General features: G+C 48.9%; 1 protein-coding gene and 1 pseudogene across 2 annotated transcripts; both read right to left on the bottom strand.

Annotated features, from left to right (window-relative positions):
* Positions 1–1,078: 1,078 nt before the first annotated feature.
* Positions 1,079–2,085, bottom strand: LOC129152029 (thioredoxin-like; annotated as a pseudogene).
* Positions 2,086–3,390: 1,305 nt separating this feature from the next.
* Positions 3,391–17,891, bottom strand: PPRC1 (PPARG related coactivator 1). Of its 2 annotated transcripts, none has more exons than XM_054729020.1 (15): positions 17,739–17,891; positions 13,368–13,556; positions 12,689–12,835; positions 12,468–12,569; positions 9,498–12,348; positions 9,081–9,134; positions 8,230–8,287; positions 7,369–7,439; positions 5,717–6,431; positions 4,797–4,940; positions 4,623–4,689; positions 4,384–4,505; positions 4,009–4,160; positions 3,690–3,789; positions 3,391–3,505 (listed from the first exon to the last, which is right to left on the bottom strand). In XM_054729020.1, exons 1-15 carry the CDS (start codon positions 17,889–17,891, stop codon positions 3,499–3,501), a joined length of 4,932 nt encoding a protein of 1,643 aa, XP_054584995.1. In that variant the 3' UTR covers positions 3,391–3,498. The 2 variants fall into 2 exon arrangements, with proteins under 2 accessions (XP_054584995.1, XP_054584996.1); XM_054729021.1 differs by having other exon boundaries at positions 7,369–7,436.
* Positions 17,892–20,754: the final 2,863 nt, after the last annotated feature.

Raw genomic sequence — 20,754 nt, 5'->3', positions numbered from 1 at the left:
TGAGTGGACAGGTGGGCTCGAGCTGTCCTGGGACTGTCTGGACTTGGTCACAAGATCTCCAGACGCCCCTATCCACACTGCCAGTGGATTCCCACCATTCTTCTTCACTGCCTCCCACACCCACAGCCTGTGGGACTCCCACCTTCCCTGCAGAGGTTCCTTCAGATCATCTGTGGTAAAGATGGGGCGTAAGCCAGAACAAGAATAGGGAAACAGTCACCAAGTAGTTTACAACCATCTAGCAAATGGCAAAATCCTATCTTCACTAAACCAAGGACACTTAATAATGGCTGGCACCTCTCCCCAGCCAGAGGGTAAATAGCCTAAATCACCCTACTCGGGGAGATAGATAGCAGAAATCCTATTAGTGCCATTTGTGCCAACTACACCAAAGGGCAGATGAAGTTAAGGGAATAAATCTAATTTTGGCACATCCGCATAGAACTGACATATTCTATTGAGCTCATCCCATAACACCTCCCTAAAACTCCCAGCCTTTAAAAACCTTAAAATTGAAGATACCACAGTGCACTCTCCCTTCAGAAAGCACACCTCGCCTTTTTCTTCCCTCTCTTCTTCCCCACAGGCATGCAGTTCCTAAGGGACTCCCACAAGACTTGCATCCAGGGATCTATGGGCCTGAACCTATCCCAAAGGCCCTCTTTTTTCTTACTTCTTAGTGAGCCAAAGCAGCCCAGCCTAGGCTCATTTCACTGTCTAGTCTCTCCTATTGCTTCTTCTATCTTAGACCCTTCCGTTTCACTGTTCCCAGTTTGAACAAACATCCTCTAAAAATCACCTGGACTTGTGCTGTGAAATCTTTCCTGTACAAAGTCAAGAACCTACACACTACCAGCTGGCCCAAGGCAGGCAGACTCAGGGCCAGGTCCCCTTTCCAGTAACAAAACTGCCCCCCATCATGTCCTGCCCATGAAACCCTATCCTCCACTTATTTTTTTAAATAATATTTTGTCATTTACAATCAGATGGTAGTGGAGTATATAGTCTCTATGCTTGATCTTTCTTTTATGTAAATAAATTTCAAGAACTGATAGCTGATTGTTTTCAGAAAACATGATTAAATTAATTCATTGATGGTGGCTTTGTTTTTCCTTATTAACTCCAGAAAATTCACCCTTTTGTCCTTTTGTAGCCCTAGATGGTTTGGCTCAGTGGCCTTCGGACTGAAGGGTCTTGGGTTCAATTCCGGCCAAGGGCACGTGCCCAGGTTTCGGGCTCCGTCCCCAGTAGAGGGCATGCAGGAGGCAGCCCATCAATGATTCTTTTTCATCACTGATGTTTCTCTCTCTCTCCCTCTCCCTTCCTCTCTGAAATCAATAAAAATATATTTCAAACAAACAAAACTGGAAGGGTGGCCATGGCCAGTTTGCTCAGTGGTTAAGAGTGTCGGCCCACGGACTGAAGGGTTTCAGGTTCAATTCTGGTCAAGGGCACTTACCTCGGTTGCAGGATCAATCCCTGGCACATTCGAGTCACATGCTGGAGGCAACCAATCAATGCATCTTTCTTACATCAATGTTTCTCTGTCCCCCCCTTCCACTCCTGCTAAAAAAAAACACAAAAAAACGGAAAAGCCGAAACCGGTTTGGCTCAGTGGATAGAGCGTCGGTCTGTGGACTGAAGGGTCCCAGGTTCGAGTCCGGTCAAGGGCATGTACATTGGTTGCGGGCACATCCCCGGTGGGGGGTGTGCAGGAGGCAGCTGGTCAATGTTTCTCTCTCATCGATGTTTCTAGCTCTCTATCCCTCTCCCTTCCTCTCTGTAAAAAATTAATAAAATATATTTAAAAAAAAAACACGGAAAAAATATCCGCAGGCGAGGATTAACAAAAACTGAAAGGTTGGTATGCATTTGACTTTACACTCTACAGCAACATCCTAAGTCATCCACGTCTACTTCAAGGAATACCACGTTGGAATACTTCAGAGAGGAAATTAAAAAAAAAAAACCTTATCATTTTGCCAAACCCACACCATGTGGCTGAGAAGTCAGCTACTACAAATTTATCTCCTGCGCTTTCAAGGCTTCCTCAAAAGCATACTTGCTCTTGATCTGCTTTACCATTTTGGCATCTGAGGCCTGATGAAAAACTTAAGAATCGATGGAAATAAAAAATAAAGATTATTGTAAACAAACAAACAAAAATTGGAAGTGGATGCAAAGCAGCAGACCCAGCTTGGAGAGCATACAGCCTGCCTTCCCTTTATTTTTTTAAAATTGTTATTTCTTTAAATATGTTTATTGATTTCAGAGAGGGAGAGATATAAACAATGATGAGAATCATTGATGGGCTGCCTTCCACATGCCCCACTGGGGATCAAGCCCACAACCCAGGCATGTGCCCTTGACTAGAATCGAACCAAGGACCCTTCAGTCTGCAGGCCAATACTCTACCCACTGAGCCAAACCAGCTAGGGCCTGCCTTCCCTTTATAGTGACGGGGGGCTGGGCCCCCCACTTACTTATTCAGTCAAGTCAGTTCTATGAAGGTAAAAGGGGTTGTGCACCAAACCTGAGTGATGCAGCAGCAACCTCTTCTAACCATAATCCTGACCGTTTATACTGTGAACTCTCCCTGTGAGAGAACTGGAAAACTACCCAATTGATCCCCCCTTTGTCCTGAATACTCAAATGTTCAAATGCCCAGGCCTGTCAAAGTCTATTTCAAACTCTATCATATTTGTTTACATTAGCAACAGACAAGAATACCTTCAATCCCGTACACTACACTTTGACTACTTCCCATTAATGCCCCTCAAAAAGGGTAAGGATGTACTTTTTCAGGGGACACACTTCTTTTGTCTTTTTCAAAATAGGCATTCCCCTCTCCTAGATATAACTCCTACATCTATCTCCCTCTTCCCCAGAAGTCGATCCACATGCATGCATTCTTTAAACATCTGAGCAACGCTTGAACCACCTAGCAACACTGGCCAGGGTTCAAATGCTGCCCCCCCCCCACCACCACCACCACCCCACCCTTGTTTTCTTAGAGGGAGAAAGAGAAACTGAGATCGCAACATCCATTGGCTGCTTCCTGCACACCTGCTACTGGAGATCAAGCCACAATTCCAGCATGTGCCCTGCTAGCATTGAATCAGCATCCTTTTGGTGCACAGGACAACCAACTGAGCCATACTGGCCAGGGCTCAAATGCCCTTTTAAAGTTTGAGAAGCACTGCCCTGATGACTGATTTCACTGTCAAAACACTTGAGGAGCCAAGTTTCAAGTCCAACAGGATTTTGCACCTGATCAAAGAGGGGTCCTAGGAACTCAATGGAGGTAAACGTGACACTGTGTTGAGAGGAAAAGTGAGTATGTCTGGTATTAACACCATAGAAAGAAATAAGCACAACAGCACATGGATGTTCTCTCTAGTCCATATTTATTAGTCTGCATAGTGACTTCAATCATCCAAACACAGGGGGAATCCCTCAAAGTCATCCATCTCAAATAGGAATGCAAATTAACTTGTTTCAATGCCTGTTATAAAAACAAATACCCTTTTAAAAAATCTGATTTAACACATTTTTTATTTCACTTTTTCCATTTCTTTATAAAACAGTCATCTCCTCACTAGCAGCTCTCTCCCCTAGAGTTGGGGAGGGGTTGGAGATGGTTGGACACCTCCATAAAAAGGGGCAGGGGGAGAAGGGCCCAGGGTTACCTCCTGAGGTTCTTCTGGGCCTGTTTCAATAATGTGTCAAAGTCAAGAGAATCAAATTTGCTCTTTACAGGAGCAGGGTCAAAGTCTTCCCAGTTGGAGTCTATAAAGGTAGAGAGAGACAGACAAACATCAAGGTCTCTGACCACACTTCCCAACCACAGAGTCCTCAGATGGCCAGCCACCTCCCATCCCAATAATGATTTTAAGTCATCCCACCCCTTGGGTTCCTTCATGTGTCAGAAGAAGACAAGTCTGCCGAGCCCACTCTCAAAAGGCTGGGAACCCTTACACCAAAGCCTCAGGGCCTCCCTCCACTCACCAAGATCAGAGTAGCTTCTCTTGCAGAACTGCCTGCGCCCCCCAAAGCAGAGATCAAAGGGCTGCTCATCTGCCTGTCTCAGCTTGTGGCCACTTTCGATGGCTGCAAATGCCTCCTCAGCATAGCGGTAAGTGACGAAGCCATAGTTGTCACTGGTGGGTGAGGCAGAGGCTGGCTATTTGGGCACATGCCATGGAGAAGAAACACTCACCAGGGTAGAGGGGGACTAGGGTGATTCTTCTCATTCCCCAAATAGCCAATCCTCTGAGTGAAAAAATGTTGTCCAACACACCAGAGTAAGGGGGAAAGACAAAAAAGCATTGAAGTACATGAATGGGACAGGAAGGACATCCTGACCTTAGGGCCCAAGCTTACCCTTGGACACGGAAGTGGATGGTGCATTCCTCAATCTCTCCAAAAACAGAGAACCTCTGTTTCAGCTCTGACCGAGTCATGCGGCCAGGTATCTTCCCAATGAAGACCACTCTTCTCTCTTCCTGTTGGGAAAAGGGAAATTTACATACCATGAGCCAGGGCCAGAACTGCAGAAGGTTCTGAGCTTGTGACTCAGGGGCAAACTCCCCACCCCTCCCATGACCTGCTCCTCTACTCACTATTGCACGCTCCTTCTGCAGCACTCTCTGCCTTTGGTAATGGTCATGTGATCGATAAGAGCTGTACCTGACAAAAGAAGGTACCATCAGCCACCCAGACATTAGACAGCTTAAGTCTCTGAACTCTCAGGCACTTACACCCCAGATGCACTGACTCCCTGAACACATGCTCACCGCCGTCTCCTGTCACTTCTCCGGCGGGGGGATGGGGAGCGGGACCGGCTTCGGGAACTAGATGATGAGGATGAGGAGGAAGAGGAGGAAGATGAGGAAGAGGAAGAGCATCTTCGGGAACATCCAGAGGAACTACAACTGGACCTAGAGAATAAAGGGGCGCATAGGAATGCTGGGAATGGTGCAGGTATATGCCACTTACTTCACCTTGGCCACAGCCCTGCTTCCTTCTCAGGAAGCACAGGACCAAAGGCAAAAGAAAGCTGAAGAGGTCTAGAAAAACTCTTCACAGATGACCAAACTGAAGCCCTGATGAATTTTAGATGTATCTGGAATATTTTAGAGTGTTTTGGCATAGGTCATATTTCTTTTCAATTATGCAATTAAAGATTGAAAAATATTTAACAAATCACAAAGAAGAAAAATAAGTGAAGACTAAAAGAGATAAAGGCCACCTTATCTAAATAGAAAATTTGGGTCTGTTACTGAAAAAAAAAAGTACTGCCAGGAAATAGATGAGGCCACAGGGACACCCAAAAGAACTGCCCAGATTCTTTCCTCAACAGATTAAAAGGACTGTCTGCCATTAACAACCCACAATCCCACCTTCCCACATACCACCAAGAAAATACCAGAAATGAGGACTGATACAGTATTCAAAGAATTCAACATGGTTAAGATCAAATCCTAATGGTTTCCCCAAGGCAGGTCTCAAGGAAGCAGAGACCTCAGGGATAGCCCAAACTCCAACAGAGGACAGAAGCTATTTTCTCACAACTTGCCTCCTTCAACAATCCAGGGAAGGCAGAGAAGACAAAAGCCAGAGACAGAAACAGAAGCCTTAGTGCCTGAAAGTATCAAACTCAATGTGCAAAAAAACTTCCTAAATGGAGAGGACCTAATAGACCATCAGAGCTCACCTTCGCCACCTCTTGTGTGGGGGAGAGAGGGACCTGGACCGGGATCGGGATGAAGACGACGATGAGGATGAGGAGGAAGATGCTTCGCTGGTCCGGTTGGACCCAGAGCTGACAGAACTGCTGCGGCCACGGCGGCCCTGCCAGCCCCGGCTTGGGGGGCTAGCTGACCTGCAGGCTTTTCGATAACAGCGCATTGACCGCTTGGCTGAGGGCTCAGAGGGAGTCCTAGTGTTCATGTCATTCCGGCAGGGCGAGGCCTCAGGGGACAGCAAGGCAGATGGGGCAAGGCAAGGGGCTGGGAGATCTGCCTGCTCTTTGCTAGTCCTGTGATCAAGTGGATCCTGGGAGGCAGCTGTGCCTGGAGGAAGAGGGGCGACTGGGCCCAGGGACAAGACAGGTTTGATGGTGATATCCTGATGGCGTTTGACGTTCCATCGGGAGCCTGCCTCTGGAAAGACTAGAGCAGGAGTCTTTTTTGGGGGGCTCCTGCTCCGGACACAATAGTCATGGTCCCCAGAGCCCACATGGACCGGACTAGAGCCATGGACCCCTTCTTGGAGGCGGGCTGCAGTTGGATGTTTGGCCTCTGTAACTCCTTCAGGCTTCAGGGTTCCCTCCTGAACGATGGACTTAGGAGATTTGACTTTGGCCAGCAGGGAAACGGCAGCCAAGGGCTTCCATAACTGGTGGGGAGGGGTAGCTGGAGGGGTGAGCCCTGTGAGGGGAGGGAGGATGGAGACAGCAGGATGAGATCCGATTCTAGACTTCCAAACACTGTATATATAAGCTCCAGAGACCCCCACCTCATCTCACAAAGTACACCAACAATGGTCCACAGCCCAACTTCTCCCATTGTTGCAACTACTCCTTCCCCCAAGTTCCCCATCTTGGGGACCAGCAACAGAAACCCTGCCAGCCAGGGTCTTCCTGAATCCCTCAACCTTTCACTGCCCCAACCTAACTAGTGATCAGGTCCTGCTCAGTCTACCTCTCCATTCCTAGACCCCTCCACCCTACTCCAGCACTGCCTGACTTCTGGCTGCATCTTGCCGGGACTTGTCTTCTTCTCTAATGATCCCCTACCTTGAGCTTCACACATGTCTACCTGTCTTCTACATTGTTGCTGGAGGGAGCACCCAAAAACCAATTCAGTAAAGCTTTTTCAATTGCTTCTTCAATGCACAGGATAATGTCCAAATAGCTTACCATTACATTCCAAGTTCCCATAATCTGACCTCCTACTTACCACTCCAGCTTTTATTTCTTGCTTTAGTTCTGCTCATCACACTGATCAGCCACTACACCACAGCCAAAATGAACCACTTGCAATTCCCCAAAATATACCAGGCTGATTTTATTTATTCAGTTCACTCTAGATGCTCATCTACAGAATTCTCTATCCCCTAAACCTACCTGATTGGTATCAGTGATTTTCTCAAGCCTCTGCTTTGGAGATTACCTTCCAAACAACCCATCCCTCACTGTCCCCCGTCAGACCCCACTTAATTGACATACAACCTCTGATACTCAACAAACTCAATTTGCACACTTGCCCCTGGACTGTGAGAACCTCAGGATGAGGATCAGATCGGGCTCTACAAACATTTACTGCATAAACTAAGCAAAGGCAGAGTTCCCCACCCTGAACCCACCTGCCACGTTGGCCAGTTCTGGGGCTTGTAACCGGTCTAGGGGCCTCTTCTCCTGGGGAGGGTCAACGCTGCTGGCAGGGGGAAAAGGGAAAGCCTGGTTCATTGCCTCCTCAACATCTATACATCTTTCTGCTTTCCTCACAAAGCAATGGGAGGGGTGTGTGCAGAGAGGAATGGGATGCACAACCTGCCCCTATCATTCTCCCCAAGCACACAAATAGTCTTGGTGACTGAACTGTAGGTTGGGTCTTAGCTCAGCTCTGCCCAATGCCAGGAGGCAACTCAACTATAATCTTAAATACCCCCCACCCACCTCCTTCAAGCCAGGAGCTTTACCTGCCGGGCTCAAACCAACCCAAAATCAATGTGGAGAGGAATATGCTTGACAGAAGAGCATGGCATAGCATGAACAAGAAAAAATTTTTAAAGTCCTCTCAGTCCTGGAAGACTGGGGAACAAGGTCTAGGGTACCTGTATCCTCCAAGGAGTCAGGGAAGCCCTAGCCATCAACATCTTCCCCCACTTATCTTAAACTATCACTAGTGTTGAACAAGTTTAAAATGTGTTAAATTAAACCCCCCCCAAAGGCATCACTTGCCAGAAGACAAAAGGCACCTCTAAGACATTTAGAACCCCAGAATGGAATCAACCAAAGTCTTGGTACGCATCCATCCTCCTACCTCACCACCCAAAACAGTGCCCAGTAGTGATGAGCTGAGCATGGGGATGTGGAAACAGGGAAAGACTCTAGAGCTGACTAAACGTCACTGCAACAGAGGCATCCAATGAATGATCCTGGAGCGCCGGCCGGCTGCTGACCAACAGCTGTAGGGTAACTCGCTCACATGTCTCCATACTTACCCTGAGTTTCCTACAGCCAAGTTGTCAGCAGGAGCCGGGGGAGGGCACTCCTTTTTGGCTGCAAAGAAACCATACTAGTTAAAAGCCCAACCAGATGTTCCAAATTGAGGAGGTATAGAAGGGCTGGCTTTGAGACCCAAAGGAGGAAAATCCACTTTGCCTACATATTCCACTGGGGTCTCCCCAGAAAGATCCATTTTTCTCCAGTGTGTGCACAGGTACTATTGTTAATCATGTCTCTTCTCTACTCAGAAACATCCACTACCCACTGAATCTGAGATAGAGTCCAAACTTCTGAGCCTAACATTCAAGGTTCTACATGATGTGCCCAACTTCCTAGTCTTATAGTTTACACTTGTTCTACACTTATATTTATTTTGCCTCGAACTATAAATACCCATTACCAATTCAGGAGTCATTTCTGCATACTTTTCTCCCCAATTAGGTAAGTTCCTTGAGAACAGGATATAGTATCATCAGCAGCACCATGCCTTGCACTGAAAAAGCTGTTACCCATTGCCTTCTAAATACACCACACTCAATCATTTCTGTATCTCTGCCTTTATTCACCACATGCATTCTAGGAAGTCCTATCTTTCAAGGCCTACCTTGCGAGCTACTTCCCTCTAGGAAACATCTCCCCATTGGTCTACTCTTTGTAATACTTGCCACGCTGTACCCTCTCTCCAGCTTAGATCGCATTACAGCTGGATCTTGTCTCCCATTCCAATTAGGGGGCTGCTCTAGTGGCTAAGACTGTCCTTCCCCCAGTTTAAGTAACTATAAACTGGGCCCAAAGGAAATAGTAACTTTAAAAAGGGGTTGGAGCAAAGCTACCCAGGTTCCCTCACCTTCTGATTTCTCAAACTGCTCCAGCAGACTGGACAGGTCCGATGCCTCAATTCCTGTGGAAGCACACAACACAGGATTGGAAAACAGCTCCTATCAATTGAGTACACAAGTCCCGGGATGTCCCAAATCACGTCATTTCTTCCTTTACGCTCCCCCTGCTCACTATACTAAGTAAACCAAGACAGCAATACAAAGCAAGAAATAATTAAACAAACCCAGAGCTCCGACTCTCAAGAACCCTCCAAAGAAATCCAAAGGCCAGCCCCCCAGCCAGATACTTTATCCTAATCTAGGGAGGACATTCTCCACCCAAACCCAATTCCCTTCTTCACACCAACAGATGACTTGCCACCAGTTGACCCTGTCTCCGCTAACCTAATACCAGTTGACTCTGATGCCATATATGTGGCACTCACCAATCTCACTGATGAAAGCCTGTACCACATCCTCAGGATCCTGGATACGTGGGGTAGGCAGGAAGGACAGTTTCCTTAGACGGGCTGGGTGGACAGCAGGCAACTTAGTGGCAGTGCTCTGCTTTGGTGTGGGAACAGCCTTGGCAACAGGAGAGGGGGTCTTCTCCCTGGACTTGGTCTCCTGGGTCTCACACTTTAACCTCTCTGATGCAGGCTCCTCAATAGCCACACTCTCAGCAGACAGACATGGTGAAACCTTATTCTGTGGGCTTTGCACCGGGGAGGATAACTTGTGTTTCAGATGGGGAGAAGCAGGGACTGGTTTGACCTCCACCTTGGTGGGCTCTATCTGTGGAGCTCCCTGGCCAGCTGGCCCCAGAGTGAGGGGAGGAGCCATTGGTACAGGAGGTAAACTTTCAGGAGGACCAGCTGGGATGCCATTGGACTCCACCTTGGGTGGGGGAACAGCTCTCCCAACAGAGGCTAGAGGCAAAGGTGGTGGGGGCACAGTAGGCCAGAATGGAGGGTGTTGTAGCCCTGCACCCCACCCCACGGGCCCATAAGTACAGCTAGAGTTGTAAGGCGGGACTGGGGCAGGAGGGGGTACCCAAGGCACATTGCAAGTAGGGGGAACAGCATAGGCGCCAGGGGTACCAGACACTAGGGGCACTGTTGGTGGGGGTGGCAAACAAGGATAGCCAGGAGACACTGGGGGATAACAAGGCCAGGGTGGCATGGGGGCATAGTGAGTATAGGGATCAGGTGGTACTGGCCCCACAGACATTGGAAGACTAGGAGGCTGCAAGGGTGGTGGGGGCAGCATGGGAGTCATGCCCAGCCCACCCGGTGGAAAAGGCACAGCAGTGGGCATTGTGGGGGGCATGGACTGCACAGCAGGAGGTGGAGGTCTCGCTAGCAGTGGCATCTCTTGGGATGGAACCTGCTCAGTGGGAGTTGAGGCCACAGATTTGCTTGTAGGTGGCTCAGGACTAGGAGAAGCAGGACTGGGACCACCCACAGGCACAAAGCAATTCTCAGGGCTTCTCTGCAGAGGTGTCTTCTTGGCTGGGGCTGGTGGGATGACAAGACAAGGGATGTCTGCTAGCCCTGTGGGGGTTTCTGGGAGGCTGGGCCACTTCCCAGATGGGAGCTGGGAACTCCTTTCTTCTGCCTCTGCTTGGCGCTGCTGCCTTCGTCGCCGGTACTCAGATAGACTAAGAGGCCGAGGTCTGGTTTCCTGGGTTGTGGCATTGGTATCACCTTCCACCTTCAGAGGACCCACAATCTCCTTGACTTCAGAGATGATGGCCTTTGGGGGGTCCAAGGACTCTGACTCTAGGAGCTGGGGGGCTGGACTCCCCTGGGCCGATGACACTGCACCACGTCTGGGGTCAGTTGGCCTAGACTTAACTAGCACAGGGTTAACTGGAGCCAGGTCATTGGGAACAGAGTCAACTGGTGCTAAGTTGGTAGAGACAGGGTCAACTGGTGGCAAGTCATCTGAGATAGGAACAATCACTGCAGGGTCAACTGCTGGAGAGTCAGCCAGGACTGGCTCGATCAACACTGGGTCAGCTGGAAGAGGGTCAACCAGCCCCGAGTTGGCTGAAGCAAGGTCAACCAATGCAGGGTCAACAGGTACAGGGTCACCTAGAACAGGATCAATTGCAGAGGGATCAGCTTCAACAGAATCAAGTGGCGTGGGGTTGGCATGAGCAGAGTCAACCAATGTGATATGGGTTGGAACAGCGTTAACTTCGATGGTGTCACCCAGGTTGGGGTAGAGGTCAAGAGGACCTTCTTTAGCAGGACTAGCTTGTCCAGCATTACTCTCCAAGTTCCCAGAGCTAGGCTTCTCCAAGGTACCTGCCCAGGCCCGAGCCCAAGCCCGGGGCTTCCCTCTACCATGGGGAGGCCCAACCTCTCTTTGAAGTTCCTCCTGAGGCAAACTGCCTGCTTGAGAGATCACCTCTGTAGCCACAGTAGGCTGCCCACAAGAGGATGACCTCAGTCTCCTGGCATAGCCTTCTGTACAGGCTGCTGGCTGTTTCTTGTTCTTCTTCCTCCTGCCCTTTCGAGCTCTCTGGGAACTCAGCGCTGCATTGGCTGGTGGGTTCTGAGGCCCCTTGGGCACCACTGGCTCCATGACTTCCTTGGGCTCCAACAAGGCTGACTCCAGCTTTTCCCCTGAGTCCAGTGACAACCCTTCTTTCTCAAGGCAGAGGGCTTCCTTGGCCACAGCAGCCTCTGTCTCTGACTCAAGTGTAGGCAGGAGTAGCTGCAAGGCTGGACTGGCCTCTAGTGAGTCATCCAGGAGCACAGGCTGGGGTCCAGCAGGGATCTGCCGCACCACAACTGGGATCTCCAGGTCATTGCCAGCTGTGGCTGCCTGGCCCACAATCTCCAGCACCACACAATCCTCAGGCAATGTCAAATCATCTGGCTGCTCTTGAAGTTCATTGTTGAGTGATGTAAGGTGGGTGAAGTTGGGCAGGCAGTATGGGTGCATGGCCCGCACCAACTCACTCAGGGAAGAGATGCTCTCATCACCAGCTGCCTGCACTGCCATACCTGCAGCTGCTGTTTTATCTTCCTCCTCGGGGCAGGCCAGGTGCATGGGAAAGTCTGAGATGCTGCTCATTGAGTTGCCATGTTCCACAGCAAGCATCTGGCCGCTGAAGCTGGCCACCTCCTCCTCTTCTTCCCCATCACTACGCTGTTGGGGAGAAGGAGACTGGCTTCTGCGGGGTCTGGATCTTGGGGGTCTCCAGCTAGGAAGTTTGGGGGAGGAGGTCTCCAAGAAGGAAGAAGGGGAGAAGTCCCAAGAGGGATCTGCGAGAGACATCTCAACCTACAGGAGAGAAGAGAAGCCACAGAAGGAGTTTTTTCCAGGAACATCTTTTTCCAGACCTGTCCCCCACACACTCCTCCCCTCCTGGGATTCCTTGAGTCTCCTTAGATCAGGCTTACCCCACTCACTCTACTATTGCCGGTACTGGGCCCCAGTGGATCAACTGAAGTGATGAGGTCACGTTCTGAGGGTGTCCGAGAGAGAGTGAGCAGCTTGTGCAGCTAAGAGAAAGAAAAGAACCTGAGATGCGTTTGTGCTTCAGAATATGTGAGTAGGCCCACAGACATGGTTCTAACCTTTGCACCAACCATACAACCCCTTCCCCTGGTCCCACACTCACAGAGGAGCCCTCCCGAGGTGACGCAAGCAGCTCAGAGTCAGGAATGCTGTCAAATGGAGACAGGTTCTCGGAATCTGCATTGTCCAAGATCTCCGTCAGAGCTGTGAGTAATGACACTTCATTCTGGTCCTCCAGAGATAACCTGCTCTGCTCCAGAAAGACAACAGGAAAGTCCTACATCATCATCCCAAATGACCTACTGCGCCACTAAGAACTGGATGCCAAGAGAATCAGTCTCCCAGGCTCTCGTTCAGTTCAATTTGCCAGGGACAAAGTTGAGTACCAGGAGTCATGAGTTCCAATCCCATTTACTACCATCCACCACCTCTCTAGTGTCAACAGAGATTGTCAAAATTAAATCATAAACTTGTTTCAAACATTCCCTTCACCCTCAAGTTAAATGGAATGATTAGCAGACCATCTTTGATGAGGCTGGAATTGGGCTCAAAACAGGGATCAGAACCCTCTGGACATGTAAGTCAGGGGCCTAGGCAAGAGAAAGGGAAGTCTAAGCCTGCCAGGTCATCCTTAAATGGGACATAATCTGACAGCATGTAGCCCAACTCTCACCTAGAGACAAAAAATGGGTATTCAGGTTGGGTATTCAGGAGCCAAGGTTCTGGGAACTAAGCCATAACCTCCCATGCAAACTGCCTGTCTAGGCCCAGCTCTAGCTCACCTCTCCAAGGCTCCCAAAATCTTCAATGAGGGAGATGAGGGAAGCATCCATGTAGCTCTGCATGGTTCCCAGCAGTGTCTCATCCTGCAGCATCAGCTCCTCCATCTCCAAATCCTTGTCCTTCAGACAGGAGCCCAGCCGAGAAAGACTGACAATGCCAGAATCATCCACCTCTTCATGCAGTAGCACCTGGGGGAAAAAGGGGGAATGTCAGAAGGGCATGGTGAAGGCTACAGGACATGGAGTTTTTGGGGCAACTGACTGATACGCTCTATAAACTAGGTGCCCAGCCCTCCACAATGGCCCCAGACTCAGCAGGAGCCCCACCACAGCCAAACTTCCGGACTTGCTGGCAGAGAGAAGTACAGCTCATGAGCCAAAGCCCCTACCAAGATGGCAGCGCTCAAGGACCTTCTAAGCAAAAAAAAGTTTGGACTCCATCCAGAAAGAGTTGGAGCCACAAGAGATTATTAAACTGGAGAGTCAAAATATCAAGACTGTTCAGAAGAAATGTCTGATGGCAGTGTGAAGGAAGACAGTCTGAAAGGCACACCAAAGGAGAGATCAGCAAGCAGGCAATTTCAACTACCACCACCTCACCTCCCTCGATCCCTCTTAGGCCTCTCTTCCCCCTTAGCTCAAATCCTATCTTCTTCTAGAAGACACCTTCAAGATGATCTCCCCCTGAATTCACATGCTTCTGTACCACTCATTTTTCTGGCAAACACATCCTGTCCCCTCCCCAGCCTATAACATTCCTCACATCAATACTAAAACTGGATTCCAAGTTCCTTTGGGGCAAGTAACCCTTCGTATCTTATAGCTTTTATGTTCTTCTTGGTTCTTATAAGGGTTTAAACTATACATATACTTCCTGGTCATCCTAGGTGCCTAGTACAGTGTCCTATATACACTTACTACATACTTTTATTATGAAGGCCTACAGTGTGCCACCGAACCTCTCAATAGTAGTCCCAAGAAAAAAGTCTCTTCCCTAACCCTATCAGGTGAGAGCTAAAGATGAGAAAGCTTGATTCTGTAGATGGAAAAGCCCCACCCCACTACTTCCCTGAGAACTAGCAATGTCTTCAGCCTTGTTAGGCAGGGAGCCACCCGTCCAGGCCTGTCAAGCATGTGGGTGTGGGCGGGGCCAGAAGTGGCTGGAATGGAGCTAGCAAAGCCAGAGGCCAGAGCCATGGGTATCTACACTATAGGAAAAGTATGATGCAAAGGCCGGAGAATAGGAAGAAACATGGATAAACCAGTCCCCCCTCCCCTTCTGCAGCAAAGGGAAATTGCTTCTCTTCCAAGAAGAAAAAAAAGCAACATGTGTAACTACACCGCATACCCACCCTCCTAACAAGTTGAGGATAACCTGGGAGAGGAAAGGCTAGATAGGAACATTTAGGAGGCCAGGGCCAGAGATGAAGTGAAAGGTGGCAGGTTTTAGGCAGTAACTCCTCCCAGGCCTTCACAATCCTGTAATTACAACCAGCAGCAGAATAGCACCTGGCTCAGCAAACACTCCTAGGTGAGCAAGGAGGGTGCATCTCAACTTGCCCTGCCACCTACCTGGGCTAGCCACTGGGCCAGAATCTCAAGACAATGCCCAGCTCTACAAACGATTCATCACCTCCATCACACAAGTACTGGAGCCGGAGTCAGAGGCACCCCCCTCTCCACCTTACCTCTCACCCATCATTCAATCCCCAAATAGGACAGCTCCCAGAGTACCAATATCATCTAGGGCAGGGGTGGGGAACGTCCGGCCTCAGCCGTGTAAGGCCTGCATAATCATTTGATCTGGCCCTGACAAGGCATTAGGGGTGAGTTAATTAAATGTTTGACCAAATATAGCAGGCTAATTTTTAAACTGACAATTTTGTATGGCCCACAAATTATGTTATAAATATCCAAATAGCCCTTGCCAGAAAAAAAGCTTCCCCACCCCTGATCTAGGGGCTAAGCCCAGGCTAAAAGTGAACCCATATCCAGTCTTGTCCCTGCATGGCTCAAAACCAGCTACAAACTTTTAAAAATAAGTCAGATCACTTCCAGAAACTGTCCCTAAATCCCTCCAATGGCATCTTACTGCCCTTAGCATTAGGTTTAAACTCCTTAATATGGCTTACAGGGGTCCTGGTCTTCGCCATCAGACTCTTCTGCTCCAGTGTGTCCTCTCTCACCACCCTGCCTGTCTCTCTCCACACCAGCCACATAAGTCTGTTTCTCCAGTAAGTCATGTTCTCTCCCACCTCAAGGCCTTCACATACTATTCCCTCTGATGTTTGTTTGTGGGTTTTTTGTTTGTTAATCCTCACCTGAGGATATTTTCCCATTGATTTTTAGAGAGAGTGGAAGGGAGAGAGGGAGAGACCGAGAGAAACATCAATGTGAGGGAGACACATCGATTGGTTGCCTCCCGCACACATCCCGACCAGGGCTTTGATCAGAATTGAACCCGGGACCCTTCAGTACGGGGCCAACGCTCTATCCACTGAGCCAAACCGGCTAGGGCATACTCCCTCTGATAAAAGTGTCCCCTACCTACACACACAGCCTTATTAGTCTCAGCTTAAAATGTTCTTTCCCAGACCCTGCAAAGTAGATTACTACTGCTGATTATATAATCTCAAATATGCACTTTCCTTATTATCTGTCTAGCCTGATAAAAACGTAAGATCCTATTGGGGGGAGGGAGGGAGACCCTCTAGGGCAGGAGTGGTTTACCACTGTATTCCCTGTGTCTGAACATAATGCTTTCTCAATAAGTACCTGGTTGACTGGCTTCCAAATACCCAGGGTTTTTTTTGTATTGGGGGGGGGGGTGTGGGGGGAGAGAATCTCTCCATGAGACCTCTCCAACCCCAAATGACCACCTAACTTAGATTACAACTAGGTCATGAATCTTTCTTGTCTCTCCCCCAAAGGGTGACCTCTGGGAAAATTAGGGAAGAGGGTGTGACAGCTCCCAAGTTAGGGACCCAGAAGCCATTCTCCCCTGGAACTGACACTACCCTGGTAGATAGCCTGCAGCCCAACTCCCACCTGGAGAACAACAAAAAAAGCTTTCAAGGACTCTGCTTAATTGCTTAAGAGAGATAACAGTTCAAACTAAGTCCTGCCAACCTCCACTCTGGGTGAGAACTTATAAGAAGCCCTGTGCTGAGGAATAAAAAGATAACACTTTTGAAGTATGGAGAGCTGAAGGCCAAGAAAATAATAATCTGACAGAAAGAAATCCCCCCCAATCCAATAAATGTTCATCTAGTGTTGTTCTCAAATCGCCTCTAACTTTCTCATCCCCAGCAAAAATTCCAAACAGCCTTAAACACAAACCACCCCAATTTGTCAGTTCACAGCTGACCTTAGCAGTCTCCTCAAAAGAGATGCTGGAGGAAAAAAGTGAAAGGGAGAGGATTCTCCTTCCTTTAGCTTGTCCCATGTATATGTTGACATTCTCCATTCCCCTCGAATCAAGAATGAGGCAGGACTGCAGGCAACCAAAACACCAGTGCCCGTGACTCACAATCCACCCCAAGCCGGTCAGGCAGAAGCCGCCACCAGCTCACTCCACAGCCCTGCAACCCCAGCCCTCTGCCCTCCCCAGCACACTCCGCCATCCGCAGGGAACAGACTTCCCGCACATCTGGGAAGTCCTTCACCGGACGCTGTCTAGAGGTTCCGCGGACCAAAGCAGGAGGAAAAGGAACTCCAAGCCTCTGAGCAAAGTTGACTCTCGCAGCCCCTACTTTCCTTCCCGGCCAGGGCCCCCCAGCCCCGTCGGAGATGGCGGGACCCGCGGAGACACACCCAGTTCCCGGCAGTGCGGCTCTAGCGCTGATACGAGACGCCCGGCTGCCGGAGGCGGGAGCCACGTGGACACCCCCTCCCCGCCCCCACGTGGACCCGCGGCCCCCCTAACCCTGAGCCCAATCCACGTGGGTGCCGAGGCCGTCTAGAGGGGGAGGGGAAGCAGACAAGTTCTCTGGGGAAAATCGCTCCCCCATACCCCACGTGGCTTCGAAAAGGCACTGCGGCGCGGGGACAGGGCACCCCCTACTCGGCATCCTTAGATGGAAATCTTAGCCCTCAACTCCAAGTCCGAATCCTTCTTCCTCCCTCCAATCATGGGCCGGGTTTCCGACACCAGACTGTGCCCCTCCGGCGTTCCGGAGGAATGGCCATAGGGACCCCGCCTCTGCCTGCGTCCCACCAGCAAACGGCTCAGGTCCACTCGGCCCAACCTGCCTCCCAAAGCCGCCCGGCATCGACTCCGGAGCGCTTCCTCCCTTTCCTGTAGCGTCCACGTGTCACCGCCCGGCACACGCCGCTTTGCTGCCAGCCGCGGGCCGCCCGCCAGCTTCTCACCTGCTCCCCGCCGCTCACAGTGCCCACAGTCTCATACGGCGCTAGGCTCCGACCCCCGCGACTGCTGCCGCGGACTCCACCGCCAGGGTCGGGGCCGGGGCCGCCACTCGGAGGCGGCACCACTCGGTCTCTCCGTCCCCGGCGCGCCGCCATCTTGGCCCCTAAACGCCCAGCGCAGCTCTGATAGCCGGCACCGCCTCCGAGTCTCCAGCCTCGCCCAGCCGATTGTAGAGAGAGAACTACAACTCCCAGAAGACACTGCAATACTACAAATCCCAGAAGACGATGCAGCAAGGCACACACACCCCCTACTTCCCCCCACCCCCCCGACCCCACCCCAACTTGCACCCGGAAAGAGGGCACTGGCCTCGCAAGGGAGCGTGGGAATAGTAGTCACTTTAATCGGAGCTTGGGTGGTACATGCTAGAGGCATATTGTAATGCTTTCGTTTTTTTGTTGTGTGGGAGACCCAGTTGTGGAGCAAGAGGTAATAAGGGGAGACTTGACATTTGCGCATGTTTTTATTTTCCCAATTTTTTCAACTGTGGGAACACCCTCTTTGTTGTTTTACCTGCTACACCTTACATTCCTCTCACCTAATCCCAAATGGGCCTATGTTTTGAAACAGCATCCCCTAGTGGGCACACGTACTCCAGGCTCTACCCTTACCTAATCTACTACGCACTATTGTGAGTTTAATCCTAAACCAATGCATTGTCAGCTTCTATCTGGACGCTCAGAAATCCGGGTTGGCAACAAATGTCCTGCTAATGCAGACAGATCACCTTGCTGTCCTCCAAAGACAAAAGGTGTTCTTCTGCCTTGATTTTTCTGTCTGGAATACTTGAACCTTGAAACATCTTTCATATCCTACTTCAGAAAAACCTTTTTTATCATCCCAGTCAACCACATTCCCTCTGTATTTCTACAGTCCATCATTATCTCTATTCATTCACTTTCCATTTAGAAGCTACTTCATATTGTTTTCCTAACTTTAAAAAAGCTTTAATCATTTCAAAGAGTACAAAACTACATAAAGGAAAAAATATACTTAACCTACAAATTACAGTTCTCCCCAGATTTAACCCTTGTCACCTTCAGTGTGTATTCATCCATACTTTTTCTATGAATTTAAAAATTTAGTCCTGGCTGGTGTGACTGGTTGGGCTTCCTCCCATGCACTGAGAGGTCCCCTGTTTGAATCCCAGTCAGGGTACATGCCTGGGTTGCAGGCTCCATCCCAAGTAGGAGCCATGCAGGAGGCAAGCCAATAGATGTTTCTCTCATCAATGTTTCTCTCTCTTTCTCCTCATTTCCTCTCCCTCTAAAGTCTATAGGGTTTAAAAATCTACAGTTTTGCACATTTTTGATAGTTTGAAAATAAGGCCATTCCTGCCCTAGCCAGTTTGGCTCAGTTGGCCCATGGACTGAAGGGTCTGAGGTTCGATCCTGGTCAAGTGCACCATCCCTGATCCTAGGCCCTGGTCAGGGCGCATGCCTGGGTTTGGGCTTGATCCTGAGTAGGAGGCCTGCATAAATGTATCTCTCTCTCTCTCTCTCTCTCTCTCTCTCTCCCCCCCCCCATCCTCTTTCTCTAAAAATCAATAAAAAATATGTTTTTTAAAAATAGGGCCATTCCAGTGCAGCTGGTGTGGCTCAGCTCAGTGGTTGAGTGTTGTCCTATGAACCAGGAGGTCACGGCTCCCTACCGGGTCAGGGTACATGCCCAGGTTGCGAGCTCAATCCCCAGTGTGGGGCTTGCAAGAGGCAGCTGATTGATAATTCTCTCTCATCATTGATGTTTCTATCTCTCCCTTTCCCTTCCTCTCTGAAATCAATAAAAATATTTTTTTAAAAAATAGGGGCATTTGACATGTATGGTTCTACATCTTGCTTTTTTTCATGTAACAATATGCTAGTTTATTCATTAACCAAATATTTTTTTAAATTTCTTTATTGATTAAGGTATTACATATTTGTCCTCATCCCCCCAACATTAACCAAATATTTACTGAGATCTTAGTGAGTAGAGTTCCATTATACGAATATATCATTATTTAAATTATATTTATTTCCAGTTTTTCACTATTACAAATTAAACTACAGTGAACATTCTTATACGTGTGTACATGTATATTTGCACTTTTGTACACTTTATGGAATAGTTTCCTTGAAATGAGATTGCTGAGTTAAAGATGTATAAATTTGAAATTTTGGAAAATAATGCCAAATTGCCCTTGAAAAAAGTTTCATCAATATACATTCCCACAAAAATTAATGAGAGGAGACGACCTCTGATGTGGACTGAATTGTGCCCACCTCCACCCCTGCACCAGGCAAAATTTTTATGTTGAAGGGCTCTACCCCCCAATATTACTGTATTTAGAGATAGAGGATTGAAGGCAGTGAAGTTAAATGACATAATAAAAATGGGGCCTAATCCAATAAGGCAGGTGTCAGAGGAGGAAGAGACACATGCAAGGCAGGGAAAGAGGTCTCACCAGAAACCAGCCCTGCCAGCACCTTGATCTTAGATTTCCACCCTCCAGAACTGTGAGAAAATAAATTCCTGTTGTTTAAATCACTTAGTCTGTGGTACTCTATTATGGCACAAATTATGGTCATTATTATGGTGATTAGGCTTTGGGAAGAAGATTAATGTCAAAGAAAGCAGAAAGTAGTGCCATTTTTGCTTTGTTCAGCATCTGACAAAACAATGTATTCACCTAAATATGGTGTCTACATGGAATCTACTCAAAAAAAATAGGAATATATCTCTGTGTCTTAGTGCTACTGAGACAGGGGTGGTGTTATGCCTACTACTAGGGGTGGTGCATGACAGATACATTCCTAAGGGCCATGAAGGAAAACCTCAGAGACATAGGCCATAGGCCACCAAATATTGGAATCTCTGCCCGGCTGATGTGACTCATTGTTTGAGCATTGAACTATGAATCAGGAGGTCATTGTTCAATTCCCGGTCAGGGCACATGCCTGAGTTGTGGGCTCAATCCCC

This window comes from Eptesicus fuscus, chromosome 17 (assembly GCF_027574615.1).
Source record: "Eptesicus fuscus isolate TK198812 chromosome 17, DD_ASM_mEF_20220401, whole genome shotgun sequence".
Taxonomy (NCBI): Eukaryota; Metazoa; Chordata; class Mammalia; order Chiroptera; family Vespertilionidae; genus Eptesicus; species Eptesicus fuscus.
This window is presented reverse-complemented; position numbering and strand designations above follow the sequence as displayed.